The sequence below is a fragment of the Nesoenas mayeri genome (genome assembly GCF_963082525.1).
Source record: "Nesoenas mayeri genome assembly, chromosome: 2".
NCBI classification, from domain to species: Eukaryota; Metazoa; Chordata; class Aves; order Columbiformes; family Columbidae; genus Nesoenas; species Nesoenas mayeri.
Window position 1 is genome coordinate 75,612,294 of NC_137543.1, and position 25,850 is coordinate 75,638,143.

At 38.2% G+C, this 25,850-nt stretch overlaps 1 protein-coding gene across 1 annotated transcript in view; it reads left to right on the plus strand.

Annotated features, from left to right (window-relative positions):
- The window catches only part of ADCY2 (adenylate cyclase 2), a gene marked incomplete at both ends in the record, with an annotated part of 223,790 nt that overhangs the window by 182,264 nt on the left and 15,676 nt on the right, over window positions 1-25,850 (plus strand). Inside the window, 5 exons of the mRNA XM_080339994.1 lie at window positions 1,694-1,831; window positions 10,700-10,819; window positions 17,233-17,417; window positions 18,959-19,043; window positions 25,470-25,628. Of these exons, the coding sequence (XP_080196120.1) occupies window positions 1,694-1,831; window positions 10,700-10,819; window positions 17,233-17,417; window positions 18,959-19,043; window positions 25,470-25,628 (687 nt within the window). The remainder of the gene's footprint in view (window positions 1-1,693; window positions 1,832-10,699; window positions 10,820-17,232; window positions 17,418-18,958; window positions 19,044-25,469; window positions 25,629-25,850) is intronic.

Genomic DNA, 25,850 nt, shown 5'->3' on the forward strand with positions numbered 1-25,850 from the left:
AATTTCTAAAATCTACACATGGATTCAAATTATCTTAATATTTTCTATGTACTTAGTGGTCCAGAACAAGGCTTGGACTTTCAGAAAGGCATTTGAGCAGGAGTTTGTTGCTCAGAAATGCAGGTCCTTTGAGTTTATGTGGGTTTTTATTATATGAGGGAGGAGTAATGTATATATAAATTCTCTGTTTTTGTTCCTTTGTCCATCCTTGAGATTCTGATATTGTTTTGACCTTCCTCAAACTGACTTCATTCACTCAGAATCTGCCCAATACAGTATGCAAAATTTTCTCTCTTAAGAGGAAGCAATACCTAAAAGGAGTGTTAGATATACAGTGGACTTGTCCAAATGGTGTGTAATTGGGAGGGAAATAGTTTTGTGCAGCAAGACAAAGACCTTCATGTAAACCATGTTGCATATGTTGGGTAATAGTATAATTTAGCGTAATGTGCAGTAGTTATTGAACCTGAACTAATAGATAAGTGCTGTAAATTAAGTCCTATATTTGGTAGTTTTTAGTGCTTGAGTTCTCACTTCAGAGACTTCCTGTGCTTGTGTGCTTGCTGATTGCTGTGGCTACTGTCAAAAAATGTGTAAAGTGATCTCTGAACAATTTTAGTAAAGAGAGAAAATGGGCTGATAAAAAGTGAATACATTTGTGGGACTGTCATGTTCCTTAACTTTTCATTGCCTTTTTTACAGAGGTTTCAGTATAGCCGAATTTGACATTTGGAAAGGGCACAAGATGCTTCTAGGCAGCATTATCTCCTCATTGCTAAAGTTTTGGGAAAATCAGTATTGATTGGATATGCCACAAATTGTTGTTTATTCTATGTGAGCGTCTTGTTCCTCTAGGAACTATATGTATATGAATGGAGGCTATTGCAGTGTGTTCTTGGAAGCACATTCAATGAGTCAGAGTTTTTCATTGCTGATTTTTGCCAATATATAAGCAATATTTTCTGTTCACTAGATACTCTTCGTGTGAAATTGTAAGTCCAATTGTTGTATGAGATGCTAATTTGTTTTCTAGATTGTTTTAGGGTAGGTTGATTTTCTTTTCTGAGTTACCTTTCACTTAAATTATCAAAGAAGTCTCTAAACAAATGAAAGAAAAGCACAGAAACCCTGTTATTTTGTAGACCTGCAGGAGTGTGTGTGTGTGTGTGTGTGTGTGTGTGTGTGTGTGTGTGTGTGTGTATATATGCACTTATACAGCCTTTATCCTGTGTGAGGAGACCTCCATCTCTCTGTCAAAGACTTTGAAGAGTCATTATTTACATTCTGTAGTTTCCAGAGCCTACTAAATATTGGTCTTTCAATTGCGGTGGAGGAGGTCAGTTTGTCTGCTTGTTATTTGCTGATATTAGAGGTAATGACACTGCTGTCAACTCTGTATTTGCTATTATTAGTAGCGTATATCGAATGTTTAATAAGGTAGTTGCAAATTAAAATTATTTAACAGAATTTATATTATGGCAGATATTGTAAGTAAATTTGCATTTAGCTTCGTGTGTAATCATGATCTGTAACTCTTATGAGAATATACTAGTTGAATTCTTCTGTATGTTTCAAGATTAATGCTGCCCTCAATCTTAAGCCTTATTAATTCTACTCTTTTTAATTGTAATTATATACACTAAAACTGTTTTTGGTTTTGTTTTTTTTTCCTTTTTAAACTCTTTGCACTTAGCAATGTAGCAAGAAAGCATCAGCTTCATTGTTGTGGATCCTGAAATCATCTGGAATAATTGCAAACCGTCCTTGGCCACGGATCACTCTCACATTGACAACCACTGCTATAATATTAACTATGGCTGTATTCAACATGGTAAGGGGAAAAAGGGTATTTTTTCTTGTTTTTTGTTCTTTTAAGATTTTGTTGTTGTTCAGTATTTGCTTAGATGTTGAATTTATGGCCCATGGCTATGCCAGGAACATGATAATGGTTGCCATGATAATGATTACATGATAATGATTGCCAGACAGAAACATAAAGCAGAGCAACAGAAAACTTGAAGCATAATGGGGACATCTGCAAACAGCATGCTCAACAAAAGCTCAGATCCTGGCTAAGTTTATTAAAGAAAAATGTAATTTATAAGTTAAATCCTATGTTTGAATTGTTTAACTCCCTTACTCATTTATTAATTGCTTAGAAAAGGAGAGATCGAAGAGATCGAAGTACTTCCTCACACAGTGTGTGAAAGACTTTGTGCAAAACACACCAAACTTTATTCAGATTTTTGACACTCCTCTGCTGATCACAAAATGATCATAATTTATACATTATTGAATTTCACTTGCTTGTCTTTCTTTTTTTTTTTTTTTTTTTTGAAAAAGGAAAAAAAGTCAAAGTTGATTCAGAAGTACTGAACTACAGAGGGTTTACCTCTACTTTAGGCTTTCCAGCCTCTACTTTGCTCTCATAATAGGGAAAATCTAAGTGATTCTAGTATTCTTTTTGTACCCATAGCAAATATAGAGCAGATCTGTCATTAGTCTGCATAAAGCCTGAATCTTAATGTCCTCGTTTATTCTGAAATATATGTTTTCTTATGGAATGTGCAGTCTTTGGGATTCTTCTTTCCCCATGGGCTGAGATTGATTTATCTATTTATAAACCCGTAAAACTGGTCCAGCTCAGTTCTGCATTAGCAACATGGGACATGTAATGTTTAGTTAATGTTTTCATTACAACATGAATGCATAGATATTAGTCATATTTCAAATGAGTGAGATTTTCACCTCAGTGCTTTTGAACTTACAACTCTAGTGCTTCCTCGAGTTACTGATACTTTTGTTACTTGAGGTTTATAAAGGACTTAAGGATTTATAAGACCCACATTGTTTTAATTTGTTTTATCACAACATTTCAGGGGACCCTTAGTCAATCATTTGTTATAGTAAGTACTAAACTTGCCAGAACGATGTAGTGGTGTAATGTAGGCTTTTAAATGTGAACACTTGACATTTCTGGTAGAACCTTCCTTCTATTTTTTCTATTAAATGATCCTAGTAATGTATTTTTGTTTATTTTCTTTCCAGGAAAGTAGATTTTTTTTTTTTTTTTTTTTAAGGAGAAAGGATAGACTCAAAACTAATTTCATGTTCAAGAATTTAAAATCCAGCTAATTCAATTTGGTGTTTAATGCTGGCTGAGGAGAAACTCAAAGAAGCAGTGACTGGAAAATGAGAAAATAAATTCACTTTTTAGTGGTGAAGGCAGGTAGCAAAGGGAACAAATTATTCTCAAAAGCTGTTGATTCTCCATCACTTCTTGTCCTCAGCTAAAGACTATATGCCTTTATAAAAGAAAAACTTTAGCCAAGAAAAAGTTATTTGGCATACTACAGGACGGAACCCTGAGATAGAGTCGCTTGTAAAATGTAGGTCAAATTAGACTTTCTCTTAACTCTGTAAGTGTATAAAAAGAAATTAAATAACCTACTTGGGTTTAAAGTATACTTTGAGTTAGAGGTTGTGCAACCATATAGTTATCTATTAAATGAAAAAGTGCAAAAGAAGATATGGTCAGCAGTTGTTTTTTCCTTAGTTCCTTAGTTCTACTACTGTGTACAGCTCACTTGAGATTTGGCCTTCAACTACTAAAAGATATTTTAGCAAAAAATGAGTTGTTCGGCATATCATTGTTAGAAAAAGTTTTAAATTTTATTTGTTCAAGTCCATTTGTATGTGGACTGAATTAATAGACTGTATTTTAAAGTTTTTCTGCTTTATCGGTAATGACTGCAGTAATACAAATAATCATGTTCCATGATATTCATGAGATGATAATTTTAAGTACAATTCCCACCTTGAAACTAAACCTTAATAGTTTGACTAGCAAAAATGACTTTAAATGTGATTGTGAAATTTACATTTCCTTAATATTAATAGCAAATTGTGGGAGAGACTCTGAAGTATCATTATTATATCTCCAAGCAACATGTACTTAATAGCAGAGTCCATTAACTGCATTTATTTCCATGAACTCTTTCAGTAGAAAAAGGCAAAATGTAGCCATTAAGATTTAATGGAGATAAAAAGTGTCTAACCATCCCACACCTAATAAATCATAATTAAGCCCAAAATGTCAAATAAAACTCGGTCTTTATGGTCAAGGGACATTAAAAAGGGTGGGGGGTGCAATTTTATTTCGAATTAGCTGTTTCAGCAGACATCTGAATCTGGTCTTCACATTTGAGAGGTGTATACAGTCATGATCAGCGGAGGGAAATTAAAAAACAGCTAATGTGACATAAGTATGAGAGGAGAGGGTGACTAATGCTCCTTCCATTGAGCATTAGGTCTAGTGCCATATATAGAGTAGGGCAACAATCCATGACGGAGGAAAAATGTTTTTGTGAAGCTCAGCTGTGTTAAGCCAAACATGAGAAAGCATCTTGCAGGGAACAACCCAGACATCTCAAATAGACAGCAGGACTGCATGACTGCAAAGGGTTGACTCTTGGAAGCTGAACGAATTATTGTATATGATACGGTAAATGATCGTGTCTCACCACCCTCTGGGATTCATGTCATCCCGGGGAACATGGCATGGTGAAAGAGCCTTGGAAGAGCTCCTTGTTTCAGTGACTTCTGCATTAAATGCATGAATCGTTCTTGGCACAGCAACAGGATCTCAGGGCTATACTGTCCCAGGAAGGTGCCCTGACTACCAGCTTTCAGAGTCAGGTTGTTACTTGCTTTCCTGTCTTTCATCCACTGAATTTTGAACAACTGGACTATTTCCTTTGAAACGTGTCTTTAGAAACGTGAGGAGTGACAGGTTTGAATATTTTTGCTTCATTGCTTAATGTACATTTGTGAGCATGAGCTGCCTTAAATTATGCAAGTATTGGCCCCATATTTTTCTCCCTTTAGTCGTGGCTGATATCCTGTATTTTAATAATGACAAATAATTAAGCCCTGCTTCCATTCTCATAGTAAAAAGTTGGTTTCTTTAGCATACCTTCCTTCTGGTGTAGCTACCTCTGTTGATACAGCTGTTGACCCTGTTCAGTGCTGTATTTTTAATAGACAAGCTCTTTGGCAGATACAATCTAATTATTTGTCTCCACAGTGCCTAGCACACTGAAGATGCTATTTTGGAGGGCGCCTAATGCATTTCTGTTAAGAACAATAAATGGACACTGCCTAGAGCTCGACCTGGCCTAGGAGTTGGAAGGGAAATGCACAGGTCCGCTCATGCCATGGGATCTTTGACCAAGGCAGTTGCTTGCCATTTCACATTGCCTCTATAGGGAGGCTGTGACTTGAATACATGAGGACAGATAGATGGTTATGCATTTTCACTTGGCACACAGACTTTTATCAAAAAGGAAATTAAATTATTGAGCAGCTTGAATTTGGTAAGTTTGACTATTAACAAGAGACACACCACAGGACAGCAAATATTAATAACACAGATGTATGAGCACTTTAAAGCTAAGAAGTCTTGTACAAACCCACAGACAAAATGCTCTAAAAATCCTATTCAATGCAGTGCAGTACACTCTGGATCGTCATCCTCATTTCCCAACTTACCAATGTCTCAACATCACCTCTTGTTTACTCAAAAATGCTTAATAGCCTAGTTAGGTACTTAGCATTCCAGGCTCTCATAAACTTCTGTTTATGAGCTTATGAAGATGAGGAATTATACCAGAATTTGGGATTCTCCATAATATTCTTGGGGTATTCATGTGGGATCTGAGGATAATTTCCTGACTTGGCTGCCAGACTATCTGGCATTTTTCAGAGGAAGCAGTGATATGCATTTTGAGAAGAAAGTTCTCCTAAGCCACATGGATATATGAAGAGTTGGTCGATTTTTAAAAAACTTTCATTCAAAAAGAAGTCCTCTGTGTTTACCTTAGAGGTTCAAACCAAAGAGCAATACTGAACAAAAGCATCATTGCTTCATTTTTTTGTGTTAAGAGAAATGTAAATTCTGTGGTTCAACCAATCATACCAGACTTGTATGCTTTTGCCATACTTAAAAGTATACTCTTCTCCTTCTGTGTTTTGCTGAACAGAAGAGTAGGGCACAAACAACTTTGTTTACAACAGCACTATAAAAACTGCAGACTGTTGTGACTTGAGGAGATTGCATAGCTCTTTTTGAATGGCAGAAAATTAATTTCAAGTATAGTTGTATGTTCATATGAGGCAAGGAGGTAGTGGGGAGAGAGAGGGATGGTGACAAAGATGGTTTTTATACTTCGTAGTCTTCACATGTCCATTTCCAGTGTAATTTTTTGTAATAATAAAAACAGTGATGGGATCAAATTAAACGTACGCTGTAAATTGAGTTGTGCCGCATTTATTGGTAGCATGCCAGACCTTTGGGTTTGCTGTTGGTGTGTTTCCACTGATGAAGCACAGCTCTGTTCTGGAACTGCTGATCCTGGAGCACCTGCTCCCTAAAGAGCTTTCCTCTGGGCTGCAAGGTTTCTTGCTGGTGTGCAAAAGCACACTTGTTAGTGCTCTGAGGGTAGCCTACACCTTCTTTTTGTGCAGAAAGTGACAGTAGCGTTTGTCTTTGCAGATGGCTACTGCATGACTTTTACCTATTACTCTGTCATTCAGTAGTTCAATGGAGGGGTATTTCCCAGCTCTCTCCCTCCTGCCCACCTGTCACAGGGTCAACCCATTCACGTACTAACTACTTAAATTTTATTATTTATTCCATAATTGTTTAATTTGGTGTGCATTTGATTACTGCATTTAGTATTAAATTCTGCCACTTTTACTTCTTAGTGGGATGATATTTTATGCACATTACCGTGGAAAACAGCAAGCTCACTTGCTTAGTAAAGTGAGATACAACCCATTCGACTTGTCCACGTTTACAGGCTATAAGACCATATTAATTGTGAAGCCTTGGTTCTGGTGCCTTGTGGATTGTAGAGAAGGGTTGAAAGTACCTCGGTGAGAAAAATGTCTTTGTTCTCAGTAAAATATAAACCAGTATATTAGGTAGTCTTGTCCTAATTCTTGGTCAGACAAGAAGAGAGATGCACTAACTTGCTTATCCCATGTTTCAGGGGGAGGGTCTGTCACCACATGGTTCCTGTAGCAGCACAGCAGGTATTTTCATCATGTGAGGCAAAAAACTCACAACTGAAGATTACAGATCATAGGAACAGAACAGAAGAAAAAGCTGTTAGAATATATGAAGTTAAAATGAGAATTTAATGGTAGTGTGCTCAGATGTTCCCTGGCAAACATTGGTATTCATAAAAAATATTGCTTTCATTTGAGTCATTTGAGTAGGTGTGACTGCTTAGTAGGACTGAGCTGTCTCTTACAAAAAATACTATGTTGAAGAACAATATATATCTTCAAAGCGTGATAGCAGATGTAGATAACTGATGAGAGACAAGAAAGACAAGTACAAACACATCATTCAGAAATAAGTGTTGTTTGGCTCATGGGAGATGACAACATTTCCATATCCCTTTTTTCTTTTTTCCTTTCTATGTTTATTTATGTATTCATAAGTATGCCACATTTCATATAGCATTCTGTGTATACAGGCAACATTTATAGATCAGAAATGCCCTATACAAACCTCAAAAAAAAAATTAAAATGCTTTAATGGAAATGAACATATATAAATATCTATACATGTATATCTATATATAATATAATTGCATTTGAGTTCTTCATGGTATATAATCTTTTGCTCTGTGGACATGTGCGAGATGGGATTCTGAAACTAAATGCAGTTATTTCATATTTGCAAAAAAAAGTATATGCACCATTAGTGGGATGCTGGAGCCTCTTCACTCACCCCTTGGCAAATGACCTGGTTAACAACATCTGTTAACATGATAATGTCAGTGCAAATAGTTGAGGAGAAGGGAGATTAAATACTTCGGGCTGTCTGGAGGGCATTTTCCCAAAACTCTTCCTGTTAAAGGGGACATCCAGCATCTGCTGGGTGAAACAGAAACCAAGGCACTTCAAAGGGAATTTGAAGCAAAGAAGGCAATAATGTGGGGAAAACATTACAAAAGAAGCAGGGAAATTCATTACAGGAGGCAGAGATCTGTAAGCAGCAACAGCTGACTGTCAAAACCAAGTTTGACGCTGCCATAATTCTCCCCCCTGGTGTCACACCTCCACCTTGGCCAGTGAGAGCAGCCTCCCTGTCAGCCCCATGACCCTGCTCTGCGGCTGGTGGGGCAGCAGTGGGGCTGCGGCAGGCAGGGACCCACACCTGGGGTGTGCCTGTGTGCATGGACTCATGGGGTGCTTTCTCACTAGCTTGTGGATTAACGATGCATAGGGAGCCGTGCAGGTGTACACGAAGCTGAAACACCTGCATCTCCTTACAGGAGTGTGCGAGCAGGGTGACGTATGATCCCAGAAGAGGGAGTGTGTTTATTTAACCCACACGTCCTGTGAGAAGGGACGGATGTGCGTCTAACTCTGTGCATCATTAGAGCTCTTAGGGATCAGCTGCAGAAGGATGTTTCAAAATGTGTAGGTCTTTATTGACATTTTGTACAGTCTGGTATTGTGATTTATTTCATATTACTGATACGGATCCTGAATGTATCATTCACTGATTGTGGGTTAATTATGTGTAGTTGCACATAAACAGTCAGAGAAGCCTGTTTGTAAAGGAAAACAACCTGAAAATGCAACTGTACAAACAAAGGTGAGTCCATTCTGCATGTTATTCCAGAGGCTGTGCCAAGTTCTTTTGAAACAGTCTTGCTAACAGATGGCATATCGATCCCCTTCGCAAGCGCATAACCAGTCCTGCTTCTGTTGAAAGGGTGTTACATTGATAACTGTTTCAAATCATTCTCAGCAGAGCCATGAAACATATAAAGGGGCAATGACCACAGGTGGTAGCTTGGCAGGTTGAATAGTCTTAAAAAAAAAATCACTATGCAGATAGTACAGCACTGGGACTTGTTGTAGGATCTCCACCCTGGGAAGTTTTCGGCACTTGGCTACACAAGCTATGGCTGACCAGATCCAGATTTGGTTAGTCTGAGTGAACCGAGCAGTTTTTCTCTAGGGCAGCAGGTAAAGTTGGAGATAGGGGAAATAATTTAGAGATGGGTTACATACTGGCTATGTGCAGAGAAGAGCAAGTGAGAGGGAGGCAACCTGTGGAGCTCCGCAGTGGTCAGCATGGGATGGGTTTTCATGTGCAGTGTATGAGAGGTACTGTGAAGTTTCCTGATGAAATTAAGATGACAGGCAATGTCTGTGAAGGAAGGCTTGGGTTTTTAGAAAGGAAGAAGTCAGCTGAGGATTCGAGTGAAAGAACTAGGATGAAATTTAGTACAGAGTGCAAGATTATGGTTAGTCCGACAGACCAGTGACAAGAAATTCTGATACAAGTTGGAAGCTCATCAGGTAAAGATGGTATGAGTTCTGTTTTTTGATTACTTATGTGGTTTAATGACGACTCAGCTGAATCACAATAATCATCCATGTGACTGCTCTTAACTCATAGTGTAAGTATACACCACATTGCACTAAGTGAGCCCCAAGGAAGGTAACTACCTCCACTACCTCACATTTGCTGAGCATGATGTTAGTGGTTGGGATTATGACAATGTTCAGCAATGTGTTGAGCTGCTATAACTTCATGATCTGCCTGAGCCCCACTTGCATGAGGTCCGGTGAGGTATGGTTTTGCAGCTGCGAGCAAGGGAGCTGTCATTATAGGATGTATGAAAACATATTTTCTGCAGAATTAGTATTAATGCTATTGCAAAACTCTGATAAAATCTGGGAAGTGTGTTTTCAGTTTTGGTCACTCAGAAGATTGAACTGAAAGAAGTATGTACAGAGGGTGGCTACTAGAATGATTAGGGGAAAGAAAAGCTGCTTCTGGGGAGAAACTAGAAAAACATAGATTGCTGAGCATAGTAAAGGCTGAGATAACATTAAATATTGGCAATGTAAATACTAGGAAGAGAAAGGAGCTATCTGAAAGCTAGAGAAAGAGTTTAGCATGAAATTAAAAACAAAACAAAACAAAACAAAACATGGGAACTGGCCATGAATACTGGTTAAACCTAGAAACAATTTAAGTGGTGAGATTCAAAGCAGTGGAATTAATGTAGTCAAATCTAACTCATTGAGAAAGCACTAGATCAATACAGCAAAGGGTAGTGTATGTTACCCATGACATCAACTGACTAAATTTGATGACCCAGGAGATACTGGTTGCACTCTTCTGTTTCAATAACATTAGTACCAATATTATTGGTAGTAGTACATTAGTATATTAGTACCATCATTATTATTATGAGAAGGATTACATCTGTGTAAATCAACTGCAGTAAAGACTTCTTATTCTTTCTTTGATTCTTCCTATATTTAAATAGGAGGTTCAATTGAGGTAAACCCAGGAATTATTCATATTGAATTTATTTCATCATTGTCTCTTGTGTGTTTGTTTCTGGTATATGAAAGTAACATAGAAAAGAGACATTTGTCTTTTATTCAAATGGGAAGTGTCAGACGGAGGTGAACAAAGTTGGTTTTGTCTGAGCATGCAGGAACAAGCAATCAAGTGATGTCATTTCCCCGCTTCTATTTCAATTTGCAGTGAAATACCAAAGTTAAATTATTACTGGCAAGGCTTCTCCAATTTCTTTTCTCTATTTTGACTTTAAACATCTGACAAGCTGATGGATTATCTGTTGTTTTTCTCTAGTTTTTCCTGGATAATGCTGTGAAACCTTTTCCCTCAGTTCTTAATTCATCAAATGCAAGTTTTCCTAATTCAAGTAATCAGACACGGTGGTGTATACAAAACAACTGTTTTTTCCTACCGGTAAGTTCATTTTCCATTTCTTTGTTTGTTTTCAACAATTACACTAAATTGACTGTTGCTGGATCTGCTTGAAGTTAAACACCCACCAGTTTTTTTAAGACTACAGCAAAGGTTGATTTTTTTTCAGTCACCTGCAAGTGCATTTGAAGGAAGTGGGAAGTCAGAGGAGACTAGTACTTCTGAAAATAGAGATTTTAATGAATGTCAGATTAAAAAGCAGGAAACAGACTGATAACTAAGAAGCCTAGCTCACCCATGCCAACAAATGGGTGTTATGAGATATCAGGAGAACACATAGCAACTGCAAAGCAAACTGTGGACTGAAAGCTGCACATCACTGTCAGTGAAACAAGCAGGTTGGTCTGCAGATGAGTTTCACAGAGACCAGTGGCGGACATAAAAATATTCACCACTTCCATCATTGATCTGGCAGTAAATGTGAGAACTGTGGTTCTCACACTGCTGTCATTGCAGTGAGGGAGGGGAAATACAACACTTGTGTTCCATTATACAAACTGTTTAAAAGATCTGAAGTGACTTGAAGATCTCTTAGTGTGAACAAAAGCACAGCGGTACACGCAAGAAGAGTGGGAAGGACATTCCTACAAAAAGGGAATCTGTATCCGTGAGAGGAGTGATTCTTAAAGGGATTAGCATAGGGCAACGAAGATGATTAAGGGAGTGGAGCACCTCCCTTATGAGGAAAGGCTGAGGGAGCTGGGGCTCTTTAGTTTGGAGAAGAGGAGACTGAGGGGTGACCTTATTAATGTTTATAAATATATAAAGGGTGAGTGCCACGAGGATGGAGCCAGGCTGTTTTTGGTGGCAAACAATGATAGGACAAGAGGTAATGGGATCAAGCTGGAACACAAGAGGTTCCACTTAAATTTGAGAAAAAACTTCTTCTCAGTGAGGATGACAGAGCACTGGAACAGGCTGCCCAGGGGGGTTGTGGAGTCTCCTTCTCTGGAGACATTCAAAACCCACCTGGACATGTTCTTGTGCGACCTCACCTAGGTGTTCCTGCTCCAGCAGGGGGATTGGACTAGATGATCTTTTGAGGTCCCTTCCAATCCCAAACATACTGTGATACTGTGATTACAGAAGACCTGCATTTGAACATAACAAGCTGCATATTATGCCAAAATAGGTAAATAGTCTTTGGATGAATAAGCAGAAGACAGTGAGGGGAAGAGAGATTATTTTACCTCTGTGCAGAATTGATGAGAACAGCACCAAAACAGTGCATGCTGATTTCCACACAATATGTTTTACATGAAACAGCTATTCACTATGTCAAGCTAAACAATCCTAGACACACACAAAAGCAAGATGTTAATCATGTATATAAGTCTCCTGGAAAAACAAGCAAACAAAAACCAACATTGCAGTAGCTGAAGCACTTACGAACTTTCAGCATCTCCATGAAAAAGTCACAGCAGAGCATGAGTTTCTGTTTCTCATTTTTTAATTTAGCTGACTAAATACCACCAGGAATGGACAGAGGCCTATGTCTTCTTTTGGATCTGACATCAAGTTACCCTCATTGTCAAAGAAACGATGTAGTTCTTCTCCTAGCCTCTGCATATCTTCACACTTACAAGCACATAGAAATAAATTGTTCCGATACTTATTTATATTTGTTTGGGTTTTTTAGTTAGCAGGTTTCCTAGTCATCTTTTAAAATATAATTCTTGTTATAATTTTGAACATCTTGAAAGGTTTTTTTGTTTTCCTTTTTGCCAGTAAGCTTTCCAACCAGCATCTGAAGGATACAACTTTCATAAATTATACTTACTAAGATTCAATCTGCTGTTCTTAAAAAAAAAAAGTGTGTTTTTTCCTTTGTTTTTCCATGTATAATCAAGATGTTTGTCAGCACTTGATGTGACTGGTACATTTCTAACAGTTAGTGGTTTATAGATTTTAAACTTTTAAAATGCATTTTTTCATCAAAGAAACTTTGATAAATTGGCACAAAAATCCTGTTAAAATGTCACTTTTGATAATAATAAATTAAAAGGTTAGGTTGGCTAAAGTGTTGAAACACTTTTTCCCTAACTTTTTCTATTAAACAGCTCTCAGATGCACATCATTTTCATCCTCAGGCACTGCATGACTTCTAGCTAGAAAAAGCTACAAATCCCTTTTGAGTTACTACTTTTGTTTGTTTGGCTGGGGTTTTTTTAATCTGGAAATAAAAATATTCTCTTTTTATTGAATGAGATACTGAATACTTAAACTGACAAATCTTTGTTTTCTTAAATAAAAAATCCAATCTTTTGAATCTGTGTGTTAGCTTTAAGCTTTATTAATATAGGTAAACTCCCTGTGATTTGTGATAGTGAACCTGACAGATCTATTGAATATGTCGTCTAAAATTAATGAATAGGAGATTTTTGAATTATTTCAGCCTCAAGAGAATTTAGTTCATTTTGAAGCATACTGATTGATTCTCTCCCTCCTCCATCTCAAAAAATAACTTTTCTGAGTTGTATTGCTTGTTTTCTTGGTCTTTTTAAAGATTTAGGAAAGATTACATAGTAAATTTTAGGGACTTTGCCTGTGTTTATTTGTTTAGTTTTGCTATTATGCTTCTGTAGTTTCCTTGTAATAGAAGTTAGGCCTGGGAGATTTCAAGTCGTGCATACCTCTTCCTGTGATAAAATACAGTGTGGTATCAGTGCTGCCATCCCCACATGTTAAATAAATAAAAGTCATAATACAGACTTGTAAAAGATGCAGTTTTGGAATACGCTTTATTTGACTAGGGAATTCCAAAATTGCTTTCCTCTCAAGTTTTTCTCCGTAGAGATATTGGAGCAGAATCCCTTTTTACTTTACTACAGGGCTGTATAACCACAGAACTGTCAGTCTTAAATGTTAAGAGCAGAGACCAAATGCACGAGGCTGGAGATAAGATACTAAGGGTCTAGTGCACTGGTGCAAGGCACTGGGCCTATGATCCCTGCAGGAGAGGCACTCAGACTCTGTAAGGTATTGTTTAAAATACCGTTTATTAGAGCTAGCCCAGGAAGAAAAAAGAGGGTAGATGGAGTTACATACATCCCTTCAGATGCTGGGAACTCTGAATCATCCAGCAACGGATGGCCCTTCAGTCAGGGACAGCGCGCGGTGCAGGTCACATCTGTGGAGAGGTTACCCAGCATTTTCCTCTTTTGAGCCCTTACAGGATTTTCTGAGAAAGAAACATTCCTATTCATCATTTCTGCCGTCAGACAAAAGTGACATCCATGAGAACTTGTTGCTGCACTGTTAGGTGAAGTCAAGGCCACACAGGTGGCAAAACCAGTGGTACCAAGCGGGAGCTGCCTGCAGGTTGCTCGGCTGCAGGAGGCTGGCAGAGCTGGCTGAGGGTGTCTCACAGCCACGGGGCACGCCTGGCACAGCACGGACCCGCGGCTGCTTGGCTTCACTGCCGTGTGGGCTGCTAATCCATCAGTGTGCCGTGATATTTCGATCATAGAATCATTTCAGTTGGAAAAGACCCTCAGGATCATTGAGTCCAACCATAACCTAACTCTAGCACTAAACCATGTCCCAAAGAACCTCGTCTAAATGCCTTTTAAACAGCTCCAGGGATGGTGACTCCACTACTTCCCTGGGCAGCCTGTTCTAACGCCTGACAACCCTTTCTGTGAAGAATTTTTTCCTAATATCCAATATAAACCTCCCATGGCAGAACTTGAGGCCATTTCCTCTCATCCTGTCACTTGCTACTTGGGAGAAGAGACCGACACCCTCCATGCTACAACCTCCTTTCAGGTAGTTGTAGACAGCAATAAGGTCTCCCCTCAGCCTCCTTTTCTCCAGGCTAAACAGCCCCAGTTCCCTCAGCTGCTCCTCATCAGACTTGAGCTCCAGGCCCCTCACCAGCTTCATCGCCTCTGCACTCTCTCCAGCACCTCAATGTGCTTCTCATGATGAGGGGCCCAAAACTGAACACAGGATTCAAGGTGCAGCCTCACCAGCAACAAGTACAGTGGCACAATTAGGGTCACTACAAAGGATTGGTATCTCTGCAACTCTCTGCCCTGGAAAAAGCCTCAGTGCCTGTGTAGTCTGAGCTCTTCTTATTCTTCAATAGGTTGTAGTGAGGTGTAGGATGAACAAGCCTGAAGGGGGTCTTTACTAAGAAACAAGCCCAGTATACCTGCACACAAAAGCTGTGGTTTTTCCCAGCTGGGCATTTTTTCCTGTGTAGGAAAGTCCATGTTCATTTGATGAACTGAGAGCAGACCGCTAGGCCCAGGAGACAGGTTGCCATTTGTCTGACAGCTTGCAATTTTTGTGCTTTGACAAAGACCAGAGCTCTCATGCTATATATGTGGCGGTAATTCCACCAGTCCTGATTTTTCGTATGGCTACTCTGACTGTTCTTCACCAGATTGTTACTGTTTTTCCAGTGTCTTGCCTGCTTTGTAGCTGCATGCATCCTTCTGAGACACTAGCTAGAATGCCAGTTACCTTTGTTCCTCTACAGTGTATCTTTTGAAGCATTTTGTCTTGCAGTTCTTCCTCTGATTGTTTTTTTCAAGCCCTTTTGGATTAGTGTGAAAAGATGAAAGAGTAAGAGAAGGATTTAAGCTACAACACTTGAAGTGTATACTAAAACTTACAAATTCTTTTATTAAAAGGTTGAAATTTCAGTTCCTTTGACACAAATTGAAAAATTCATTTGCACTGTTGAGCAGTCAGAAACAATAACATTGAATAGCCTTGAAGTTACAGTTGGAAAAAGGTTTATTTAAGGTGTCATTTTTCAAAAGAAAAAACTTCATAACCTGGTGTGGCTGTTCAAGCAGCATTGCTTGCAGACTCATTTCCAGATCTGCTTATTGATTAATGGAATCTGGCATTGCAATACACAATACTGGAGTATGCATTCTTAAATGTGTGGCTGTGCCCCTCTTCTCTAATCCATCAACCCTGATCTGAAATTTTAGCTGAAATTTTCAATCTAGTCTACATATTCCTATGGAACACTAACAGAAACAGTCTATTCCACTTCAGAGTTTCTTGGTCTTTGTCAAACTGCATCCAGGTGTGGATTCAAGACTGCTGTTTATTTGCTTCTTTTTGGAAAACTGATTTCACAAGTAGAATGCCTTACAGAGTAAAAAAGGGATGCTGCTTTTATATAACGCTGGAGTGTGACCTCCTGTGGAATGCAACCATCAGAAGTTTTATTTTTGGAGATTCTGAACAGTAGTTCTTTCTATTTCTTACTTCAAGCAGATCTGCAAGAAAATTACGGTAACAGCAGACACTGAGACGGCAGATCAATTCTGACTGATGGGTGCTGTGAAAATTATTCTTCTTAGTGATCCTCCAAACTTAGTATACAGTGATTCAGGTTCTGTTAAAAGTACTGCCATCAACAAGTCAACAGTAGTCTGAAAATAGCATATCTAGAAATAGAATGCTTTGTAGTTTCAGAAAAGATAACTTTCTTACCAGCTGCAGGACTGTAATTTTCAGGAAGCGTCTTTGGCAAAGGTGCTGTGTGTTACGGACTAAGGTAATGATTCTACTGAGAATGTATTGTTCCTGTTTTAGCATTAGTTTTGATGCCCTAGTCCATTTTCAGAACGTATCCAGAGAAAATATTTTTCCAGCAATTCAACTTCAACCATACGTATTTTTGTTGTTTTGTATGACACAGAGAAGAAAAGGAATTTGTTAACATTGTATTCTTCTGTAGTCATAACTCAAGAAGATTTGACGGAAGGATTTTTGTATATTTATATTAAGCATAGACCATGTTAATAATTTTTTTATTTTTCATATCTTAGCTGTATTTCTAGAATTTGTAAAAGTGCTTACCTATGAGGTTTGTAATGACTGTTCATTGCCTCAATTTATAAATACTGCAAATATAGGCAATGAAATTGTTGTTTCCAGATCCTTAGACATTTTACCTTGACACTTACTCTAATAATACATACAAGGTAGTTATTGAACTCATGAGTGAAAACAGTCCAGGGGCACAGGAATAAATCTTTGTCAGTCTTCTGGCACTAGACTCTTGCATTACACTTCAATACCAGCAGTGGTGTCCCATGAATAGGTGCTCCTCAGTACTGCAGATGACTAAATCAAAAGTTAAAAAGGGTGAATATTAGGCAGCAAAAATTAGGAGCATAATCTGGATTCTATTGAGTTTCAAGTGAATGGGAGCCTAGTAAAATAAATGTTCTGTTGTACGAAATACCAACATCTGGTTGTTATTGACTGTTTGTAAACCATAATGTCCCAGCTTGTGATATATTCCATGCTTAAGTGGTCAGTCAACAATTTGTTTTTTAAACTAGCCTGAGCATTTTATTATGTATGATTTCCTACTCAAGAGTCAGGTTCTAAATATTTTCTATTTGATTTTTCTTTACCAGTATTTTATATACAGCTGCATATTAGGGCTCATTTCCTGCTCTGTTTTCCTGAGGATAAATTATGAGTTGAAAATGGTGATAATGTTGATTGCATTGGTAGGCTACAATGTTATTCTTCTGCACACTCATGGGCCCATACTGGATGACTACAGCAAATTTATGTATGCAATGGCACCTCTTAGAAGGTAGGTGAATAACTCCAGTCCTTCTGAAATTAGTAGAAGTTAAATACTACCTTTGGCGGTTCTTATGTCATGGAACAGATATTTTTTCTATGTCTTTGGCTATATGAACTACAAGTCACAACTTAAAATCATTGTCATGTTGCAGTTACATGATTTAATGTCACAGCTCAGAGCATTAGAATAAAATAAACAAGGTTGGGCAAGGTGTTTAAATCACATACTATGGAAAATAAAGTATGGTTCAATTTGCATTTTTATAATTAAGAAGAAGTCATCATTAAGCTTGTTAAGGCCTAAGGCTGAACATAATTAAGGCTGCTGAAGCATAATTGCTGCAAGCCAAAGAAAATCAACTTCTTCAGAACTAGTGCATTGTCTTTAAACTTCAGAAATGCATTCCCAGGTATTGAAAAAATCAGGAGAGAAACAGTTGGGATTTTTTTTTGCTGCACTTGCAAATTTGTATGTTAAATTTTCAGTGACACTGCTGAAATCTTTGTTATCGGTGATAATACATAAGGCCAAAATTATGACTCTAAGTATTGCTGTGTAAAATAATTATTGGACACTTGTAATTTTTACTTCATTTTCAAAACAAAGAGGTGATTCTCTTCTATGTCGGCTGAGTGCGCAGTGCATATGCCACAACAGGAAAACTAACGGTGTTTCAGTATCATTATTCCTGTATTGTAAACTGCTCAATATTGTTAGGACACAGAGACAACTATACAATTAAAGAATTAAAGAAGACGAACAAACAAACAAAAACCAACAAAAAACAAAAAACAAAAAGTATTTGCTTCCTTTGCACTTAAATCTAAGGATTAAATGAACAAACACGTCTTTGTTTCCTTTGCATTAGTGGAAAGGATATCTGTGTGATGGAGAACCATGGGACAGATTAGATTGAGCACATGCTTCTGGCAGCCTTGATTTTGCCAGTCATGTGCCTGTTGGTGTTCTCCTTCCTAAATCTCAAGGTTCTTCTTTCAGAGGCATCAGTAGGAGATTGCTGGTGTGAACTATTTCCCGTTACCTCTAGTGTCTTTTCCCAAAGCAGAGTTTTATTAAACTCTCTACAAGATCTAGTTTGTGCCTCCTGTGATTTTGAGGTGAAAAGGTATTTTGGGAGTTAGGTGCTGTAGTTTCTGTTTCTTCACATTCCTTGGATACAGGCAAGATCTCCATTATAGAAGTAGCGTTATTACATAAAAAAAAAAAAAAAATCTCTTTTTAATCTGCCTGTATAGAATAAGCACCAAATGGTCCACATTTGAAAGCAAACATGGATATTATTTTTCCTAAATCCTCATCTTGTTACTGGACTTCAAAATGCAGGCACATTTGCATGGAATGTAGTAGAAGCAATTAAAGCTACATAATGAAAATAATAATATTTCATCAAATATTAAAGCATATCATATTTAAATGGTCTTAATTTACATACTAGAAAGTAAGATAAATTGTAATCTTATTCTCGTGCTAAAGTAATTTTGTTCTAACTTTGAGCAGCCTGCTTTACTTATGTTTTTATTTTATAGGCCAGGAATACTGAAAGACTTGAAGACAATGGGCTCAATTTCTTTGTTTATATTCTTCGTCACATTACTGGTTTTGGGTAGACAGGTAAGACGCACACTTCTCTTCATCTTTATCAGTGGGCACAATGCAGCCTGCCACCTTCCCAAACCTTTTTTAGATTTTCTAACACCTTTGTTCCGTTCTACCCCACACCCTTGCAAAGGAGTGTCAGAAGCATCTAAAAAGCTATTTTTCTGTATTACCTTCCAATATGCCCCTAAAACTCACCAATAACTGTCATTGAGACTGTGGACATTATACTGATAGTCTGCTGTGACTACTGCTTGTCATGCTGACCAATATTGTCTCATAGCTTCCTAGTGTGCTCCCATCTGTCTTCATCCATCTGCTGTCTCCCTAGTTGCTTAATTACAAGCTATTTTCTTCACAGTTATTACTTTTTGATGCAGACACAAAAACAATGTAGCACACACACACAAGTGTACCACGTGCCAAGGCCACAGTTGCACTAAAACTATGAGCCAACAGGAAATCACCCTTTTCATTACCCAGTTGTGCTTTTTCAGTACAAGTGTGATGTCAATGGTCCTACCCTCTACAAAGTTGAGGGCAGGTGCAAGGGCAGTTCTTTCTCTAAGTCCTTGGGTCTGTCCAAGATCCATGGCCAAAAGCCGCAGTCCCAGGCCATTAGGTGATCTCCAGAGACCTCTTCAAGCCCTAACCATTCTGTGATTGTGACTCTGTGTGCCAGGAAGCATGCAAGAGAGGGCTCTGAGCTGGAACAGACAATCCATGTGAGGTCTCATGAACAGCCGCTACCCCCATAGCCTGCAGCCTGGGAGGGTTCTTACCCCAGACTACCTTTAAATCACTCAATTACATTACAATTCCCTGAAACATAATGACTGGCATTTAAATTGCCAAGCAGGCCTTGCAGGTTACTAGGCAAAAAGTTCTTATCTGACAGACTCTGCAGTATTTGCTGTAGTGGGGAACATCCTTCCTGAGTTAGAAATAACATTCTTCATCTGCCTTGCTGCCAGCACTGTATTAGAGTTTGCTTATTTGTTGACAGTAGCAGAGAGTGGGGCTGGAGCACAGCCACTTCCACTCGGAAAGAGGAATAAATATTTCATCGCACCCCTTGAGAACCTTGAGTCCCTGTCAACCACAGTGTCAGATGGAGGCGGTGGGTGCAACAGCAAGAGCAAAGGAGAGATGGAACGTCATCTTCATTAGTCAAAAAGAGTATTTCTTTGTGAGTTCAGTCATGGGAACAGGAAAGTTTGTTTTGCATACAATAACAGTGTGTGTGTGTTGTTCCCTGTCACACCAGCTGAAAAATGATCCTGTAACGGAAAAAGCCTGTTTTCAGACATGTCCAGGATCCTTGTCATGATACCACTTGTTTGTGGCTCTTCAGTCTTTGATTTTTTGGCTAATTTATTCTCCCTTAAAGAAGAAGGAGAAAAAACCTCTATGTTTTTGAACACTTTCAAGTAAAGTCTATGTTAGCAATGTTAATTAGAAAATGTTATGAACTAATTTTCATACATACTTAAGTTACTGTTAGTGATACTGACTGGTAGCAAATGCTTATGAAAAGAATAGGGGAGGAAATGAACCTGTGTAGAGTGACCCTTCCAGGAGCGCAGGCTTCCCATCTTCTGCCAGTTGGTATTTCTGTGGCAACATTTAATAGCTATTGGCTGATCTGTTTTCTCTTACACTGCCTAATCTCTTTTTAGCCCATGTTAACTTCCTAATCTTCCCAACACTGCCTGATAATGAATTTCACAATATGATAAAAAGTTATGTGAAAGTGTCTGTCTGCTTGTTTTTAAACTTTCTGCTTGCTACTTTGATTGAGTGACACTTGCAGAACACTGTTGAGTCATCTTAGAAGTGTAGGCAAATTAAAATTCTTCCTTACCCTTCTTCTGCAGAGAATAATATACAATTTCTCTGCTATTGCAGTTTTCTGCTTTGCATACAATGTCTTTTCTCTTAATATCTAATTATGTTAACAATGCTAAAGATAATAGCTACTGATGAAAAGGGTGGTCCTTCCATTTCCCTAGGCTGGCACTGGTGCTTCTCTGTTCTCAGATTGAGAAATGGCAAAGTTCATCTAAACAAAAAGTGAATGATTTCTCAAAAAGTGAATGATTTCTGTGAACCTGCTCACCACTGGTCAGACAGATGCCTGGCCTGATGTAAAAGCAGGAGTGGGAATGTGTGTCTCTGAGTGAATGGGAATGAAGAGAAGGAGAGCTAGTATATCATTACATGTCTTATGACCCAACTTAACTCTCAGGTTCAGCTAACACTTCTAGCTGCACAACCAGCATCCCTACTGAAAGAAGTAGGCCTTCCCTTAGGTGCTCATTCTTATCCTCGTATCTCCTTATTTGTACTAGCACAGCTGCCTGTGGGGCTGTATAGTGGCCCAAAATAGGGAAATGGTCTGGCTTAAAAATTAACCCTGAAAAAATGGTTGTTTTTCAGCCAGATCTGCTTCCTGGTGTGGTTTTATGGTGTGGCTGCAGCAATGCTTGTGCCAACAGAATCAGCATAGGATAGGAGTGAGCAGCCAGAAGTGAGGTGGAGAAAGTAGAACTGGTTTTTTTTGGTGTTCGTATCAGCGTAAGCTACAACCATTCCCTGACACTGAGGTCAAGTGACACATTTCATTCTGCATGCACACCATTGGAGTTATTTGGAACTAGGCTGGCAGCAGGCAGATGATAAGTTGAGAACGGTGATTCTTGCACCTGGCTCAGGCATTGTCCAGGAGAATGCAGACTGGTATGGGCTAGACTGTGTAAGGAGTGTGCTCACATTTAAACACTATTGAGCATTAAATCTCTCTTATGGCCCAGTTTGAATTACAAGTATTGACAAAGCCTGTGAACTCCTTTCTCATCAGTACGTAAAATTGCACATACCCCGTTCCTCTTAAGGACAGGTGAATAGTTTTGTTCTCCCATGATTGATTGTCTTATGTTTGTCCACACTGAACTTCATTGACTGTTTTACTGCCCAGACATTTATGGCAATTTTCCTCAGCCATGAAAACTGTTTATTTCTAGTCTCTGTTCTGCTTTTAGTGAGCTTTTATTCTGTGAGAAGATCCTTCTCAGATAATGTAGTGTTTCAAGAGCCTCTTCTGAAAGCATTTCATGAAAACTTATTTCAGTCTTCACTGCTATTCACATGCCCATTCACTTCTTCGTAACAGAAGGAGGCATGTTTACAGAAGAGGTGTGAACCCCTCCCCATTGTATCAACTTTAGCTAATGTGTCTAAATAGCTATTTTTGTCACCATGGTGGCTTTTTTTTTTCTTTCCCAAAGTTTATTTCTCTATTGTTCCAGGGGTTAGCCCAGGCCTTTTCCAAAGATTTTCGTTATATCCTTACCATTTGTCAGTTTTCTGACACCACAGCTGTTTCAAATGATCAAGCTATCTACCACAAGTTTCAGACCAGCAGCTTTTCATTTTGGTTACTTTAGAGCTGATGACTTCTTGTTGATCAACTTATTAATGTGTTCTAAGACATCTTCTGCTGGCATTCCCTATTGAGACAGTTTCTCAGATTTGCTGTGTGTAAGTAATGGCTGTGAGGGGAATCTCCTTAGCTCCCTCGCCTGAATGAAACCCCACATTTAATTTCTAGTGATCTTATCTGCTTTAGTGTTGCATTTTCTGCTCCTTTGCTGAATGTGATAGCATTCATCTCTCCTGACTGTAGATATCTGTGGCATAGACAGCTACTCTCATGCTGCTTATCTTGACTTTCTGTGTGACATTCTTTCAGTGAGGAGAATTAGGTCGTTGCCTCACTCAGGCAAATATTGCAAATAGACACAGGGTGATGATGAGGGGCCTGGAGCATATTTTTTATGAGGAGAGACTGAGACAACTGTGTCTGTTCAGCCTGGAGAAGAGAAGGCTGAGAGGAGATCTCATCAATGTCTATAAATATCTCAAGGTTGGGTGTCAAGAGGATGGGACCAGACTCCTTTCAGTGGTGCCCAATGATAGGATGAGGGGCAATGAGCACAGACTGAAGCACGGGAGGTTCCATCTGAATATGAGGAGAAACTTCTTTACTTTGACGGTGCCAGAGCATTGAACAGGCTGCTCAGAGAGGCTGTGGAGTCTCCTTCTCTGGAGACATTCAAAACCTTCTTGGACACATTCCTGTGCGATCTGCTCTGGGTGAAGCTGCTTTAGCAGGTGGGTTGGACTGGATGATCTCCAGAGGTCCCTTCCAACCCAAACCATTCTGTGATTCTGTGAGTGTCCTATTATCATTTAAAAATATAGATAAACCCACCTCTGTGCAATTAATGAGACATGAATCAGTTCTTGTTGCACTTAACTGTTTTTGCCCAAGAAGTTACCACTGATTTGAACCTCTGAGGTTGCATTGCGTTGCCTTGCACAGATGCAAAGTAGTCTCTTTTCCTGAAAGAAGCCAATTACTCTGTGGTGCCTGGAGGAACGGAGTGTCTTTCCTATATCCCTGGGCGTTCCACTATGCTCACCCACTGGGAAATGCTGTCAAGTAAATCAGCATTAAGTGAAGAAGGAAAATTTTGTATCTCAAGGATATTGTGCCTGCAGATATATAAGGGCCACTCTGAGATATTTTCATTCTGATAAGCTGAAGAGATTCTGGATATAGCATATAAAGTAGGAAACAATATTGGTTTTCATATGACTGCAAGGCTACAAATATTGAACAGGATCTTTAATGGCATGTATACAAAATTTGCTAGATCATGCAAATAAAAACCCCCACAATTTAAAGTACGTTTTGGTAAGGTAGTAGTTTTTTTGTTTTTAGAAGTCTGGATGGGCTTTGATAATGTATGAAATATGCTTTGATAATGATTGAAATATGCTGACTTCTTTAATTTCAAATAAAATTGTAGAATACATTCTGCTTTATTTTTTTCTGATTTCTTAGTTCTTTTTGCCATTTTTTGTGACAGCCTAGATTTCATTCAATAAATATTAAAGCAGTAACTAAATTATTTATTTAATATTATCTTTTAAATAAACATCTCTTAAAGACTTCAGCTTATCTAGCACCTTTTCTTTCCAATACAAAGTTGGTAAGATGTATGGATATGTAATTTCAGCTTTATGCCAGGCATCCAGTTTACATTTGTCAATTTACATAAATAATATTGACATCTCAGGTTTTCATTGGATTTTTTCTGCATGAATACAGTTGGCAGCATTTGAATTTGTTTTCTATGTGGGGAACTTAGATGTATAAATGTATAATATACATATTTAAAAGCTTGCCAAATCATTTTAATACCATCTTATTTCAACTTTTTTCTCTGTCTTTGGCTGTGATCTCAACAAAATATCTATGAATAATTCTGATCTGTGACAACCACTGTCCAATCAGAAGGACTACTCTCATTTTGATGTGAATGCTTGCTCACTGCTGATAATACTAGCTAGCATTTTTAGTTTTTTCTGTAATAAGATTGTCATCATAATCATGTTCTTCTGGTTACTAACATAGTCTTCATTGGAGCTGCATGATAGCATTAAACTATTGGACTACATTGAAATAGCGCTTGATGTAAATCAGGTCAAATGAGAGAGTCAGGCTAATGGAGGCTTTACTATAGAATAGAATTTATGATAAAATATTGACAATATTGAAAAGAAGTAGAGAACTCCACAAAAAGGCATTTTTATTCATTTTTCAACATATTTTTAATGGAATTGGTTCTCCAAAAATACTGATATTCCAAGAATGTTATACATTTCCATATAGTTCCAGTTATTGTTAGGGATGTTAAAAGCAATTATGAAAGGTCTGGGACAAAATGAAAAAAAATACAAAATATTATAGAAAGCAGTGTAAAAACCAAACAAATAAAAAAAACCCCAACACCCCAACCAAATCAAAATGGGGTTGGTCCAACTGACTGGGCCATTTTTGATAATCTGATAATGGTTTGATAAACTGAAGCCATAATATATCAATAGGCTGGTTTTTTCTTGTACTGCCCCCTTTTTACCAGGATAGTTGGGTGACGTAAGTTCAAGCTGGTAAAAGTTAGGATCTTCTTGAAATATTTTAAGTGAAATTCTACACTTCATATAAATAAGACATCATATTAAGTTGCAAAACTGTAAATTGTTTCCATAACAGTGTTTAATTTCTGTAATGAATTTCTACTAAAGCCTGAGATAAAATAAATAAATCTTCTATTGTTTAATGCACATTGCAACTTTAATTTTAAATGGACCTTTTAAAGGGCCTCTTTTTGGAGGGGCCTTATAAGTTTGGTGAAATGTATGTCATATAGTGTGTACTTGGGGTTTGATTTCTGTAGGATCTACAATTGTACTTAAGTGGCCAAATAATAGCCTTGTAAGGGTGGTGTACTGTGCTTATTTTGTCTCTTAAACCTGTACTCCAGCAGGACAAGATGCCTATTGTTTCTTTACTTCTGTGTCCTCTTGTAACAGAATGAATATTACTGTAGGTTAGACTTCCTGTGGAAGAACAAGTTCAAAAAAGAGCGGGAGGAGATTGAAACCATGGAGAACCTGAACCGGGTGCTTCTGGAGAATGTGCTTCCAGCCCACGTAGCTGAACACTTCTTGGCGAGAAACCTGAAGAATGAGGTCAGCCATCTCTGTAAATCCTTCACTCTGTAAAAAAGCAGAATATCCTGAAAAATACCACTTCATGCTGATTTGAACAGTAGGTCCATACAGTGAGATTATAGATTTACAGTCACTTTCATTCCCGCTTACCTACCTGAAAGGTTTGCTTTACAGCACTGAATGCAGCTTAGTACCTTGAAGTAAAAAATGTGAAGTTATCTTAAGTGGCAACGCACTTTG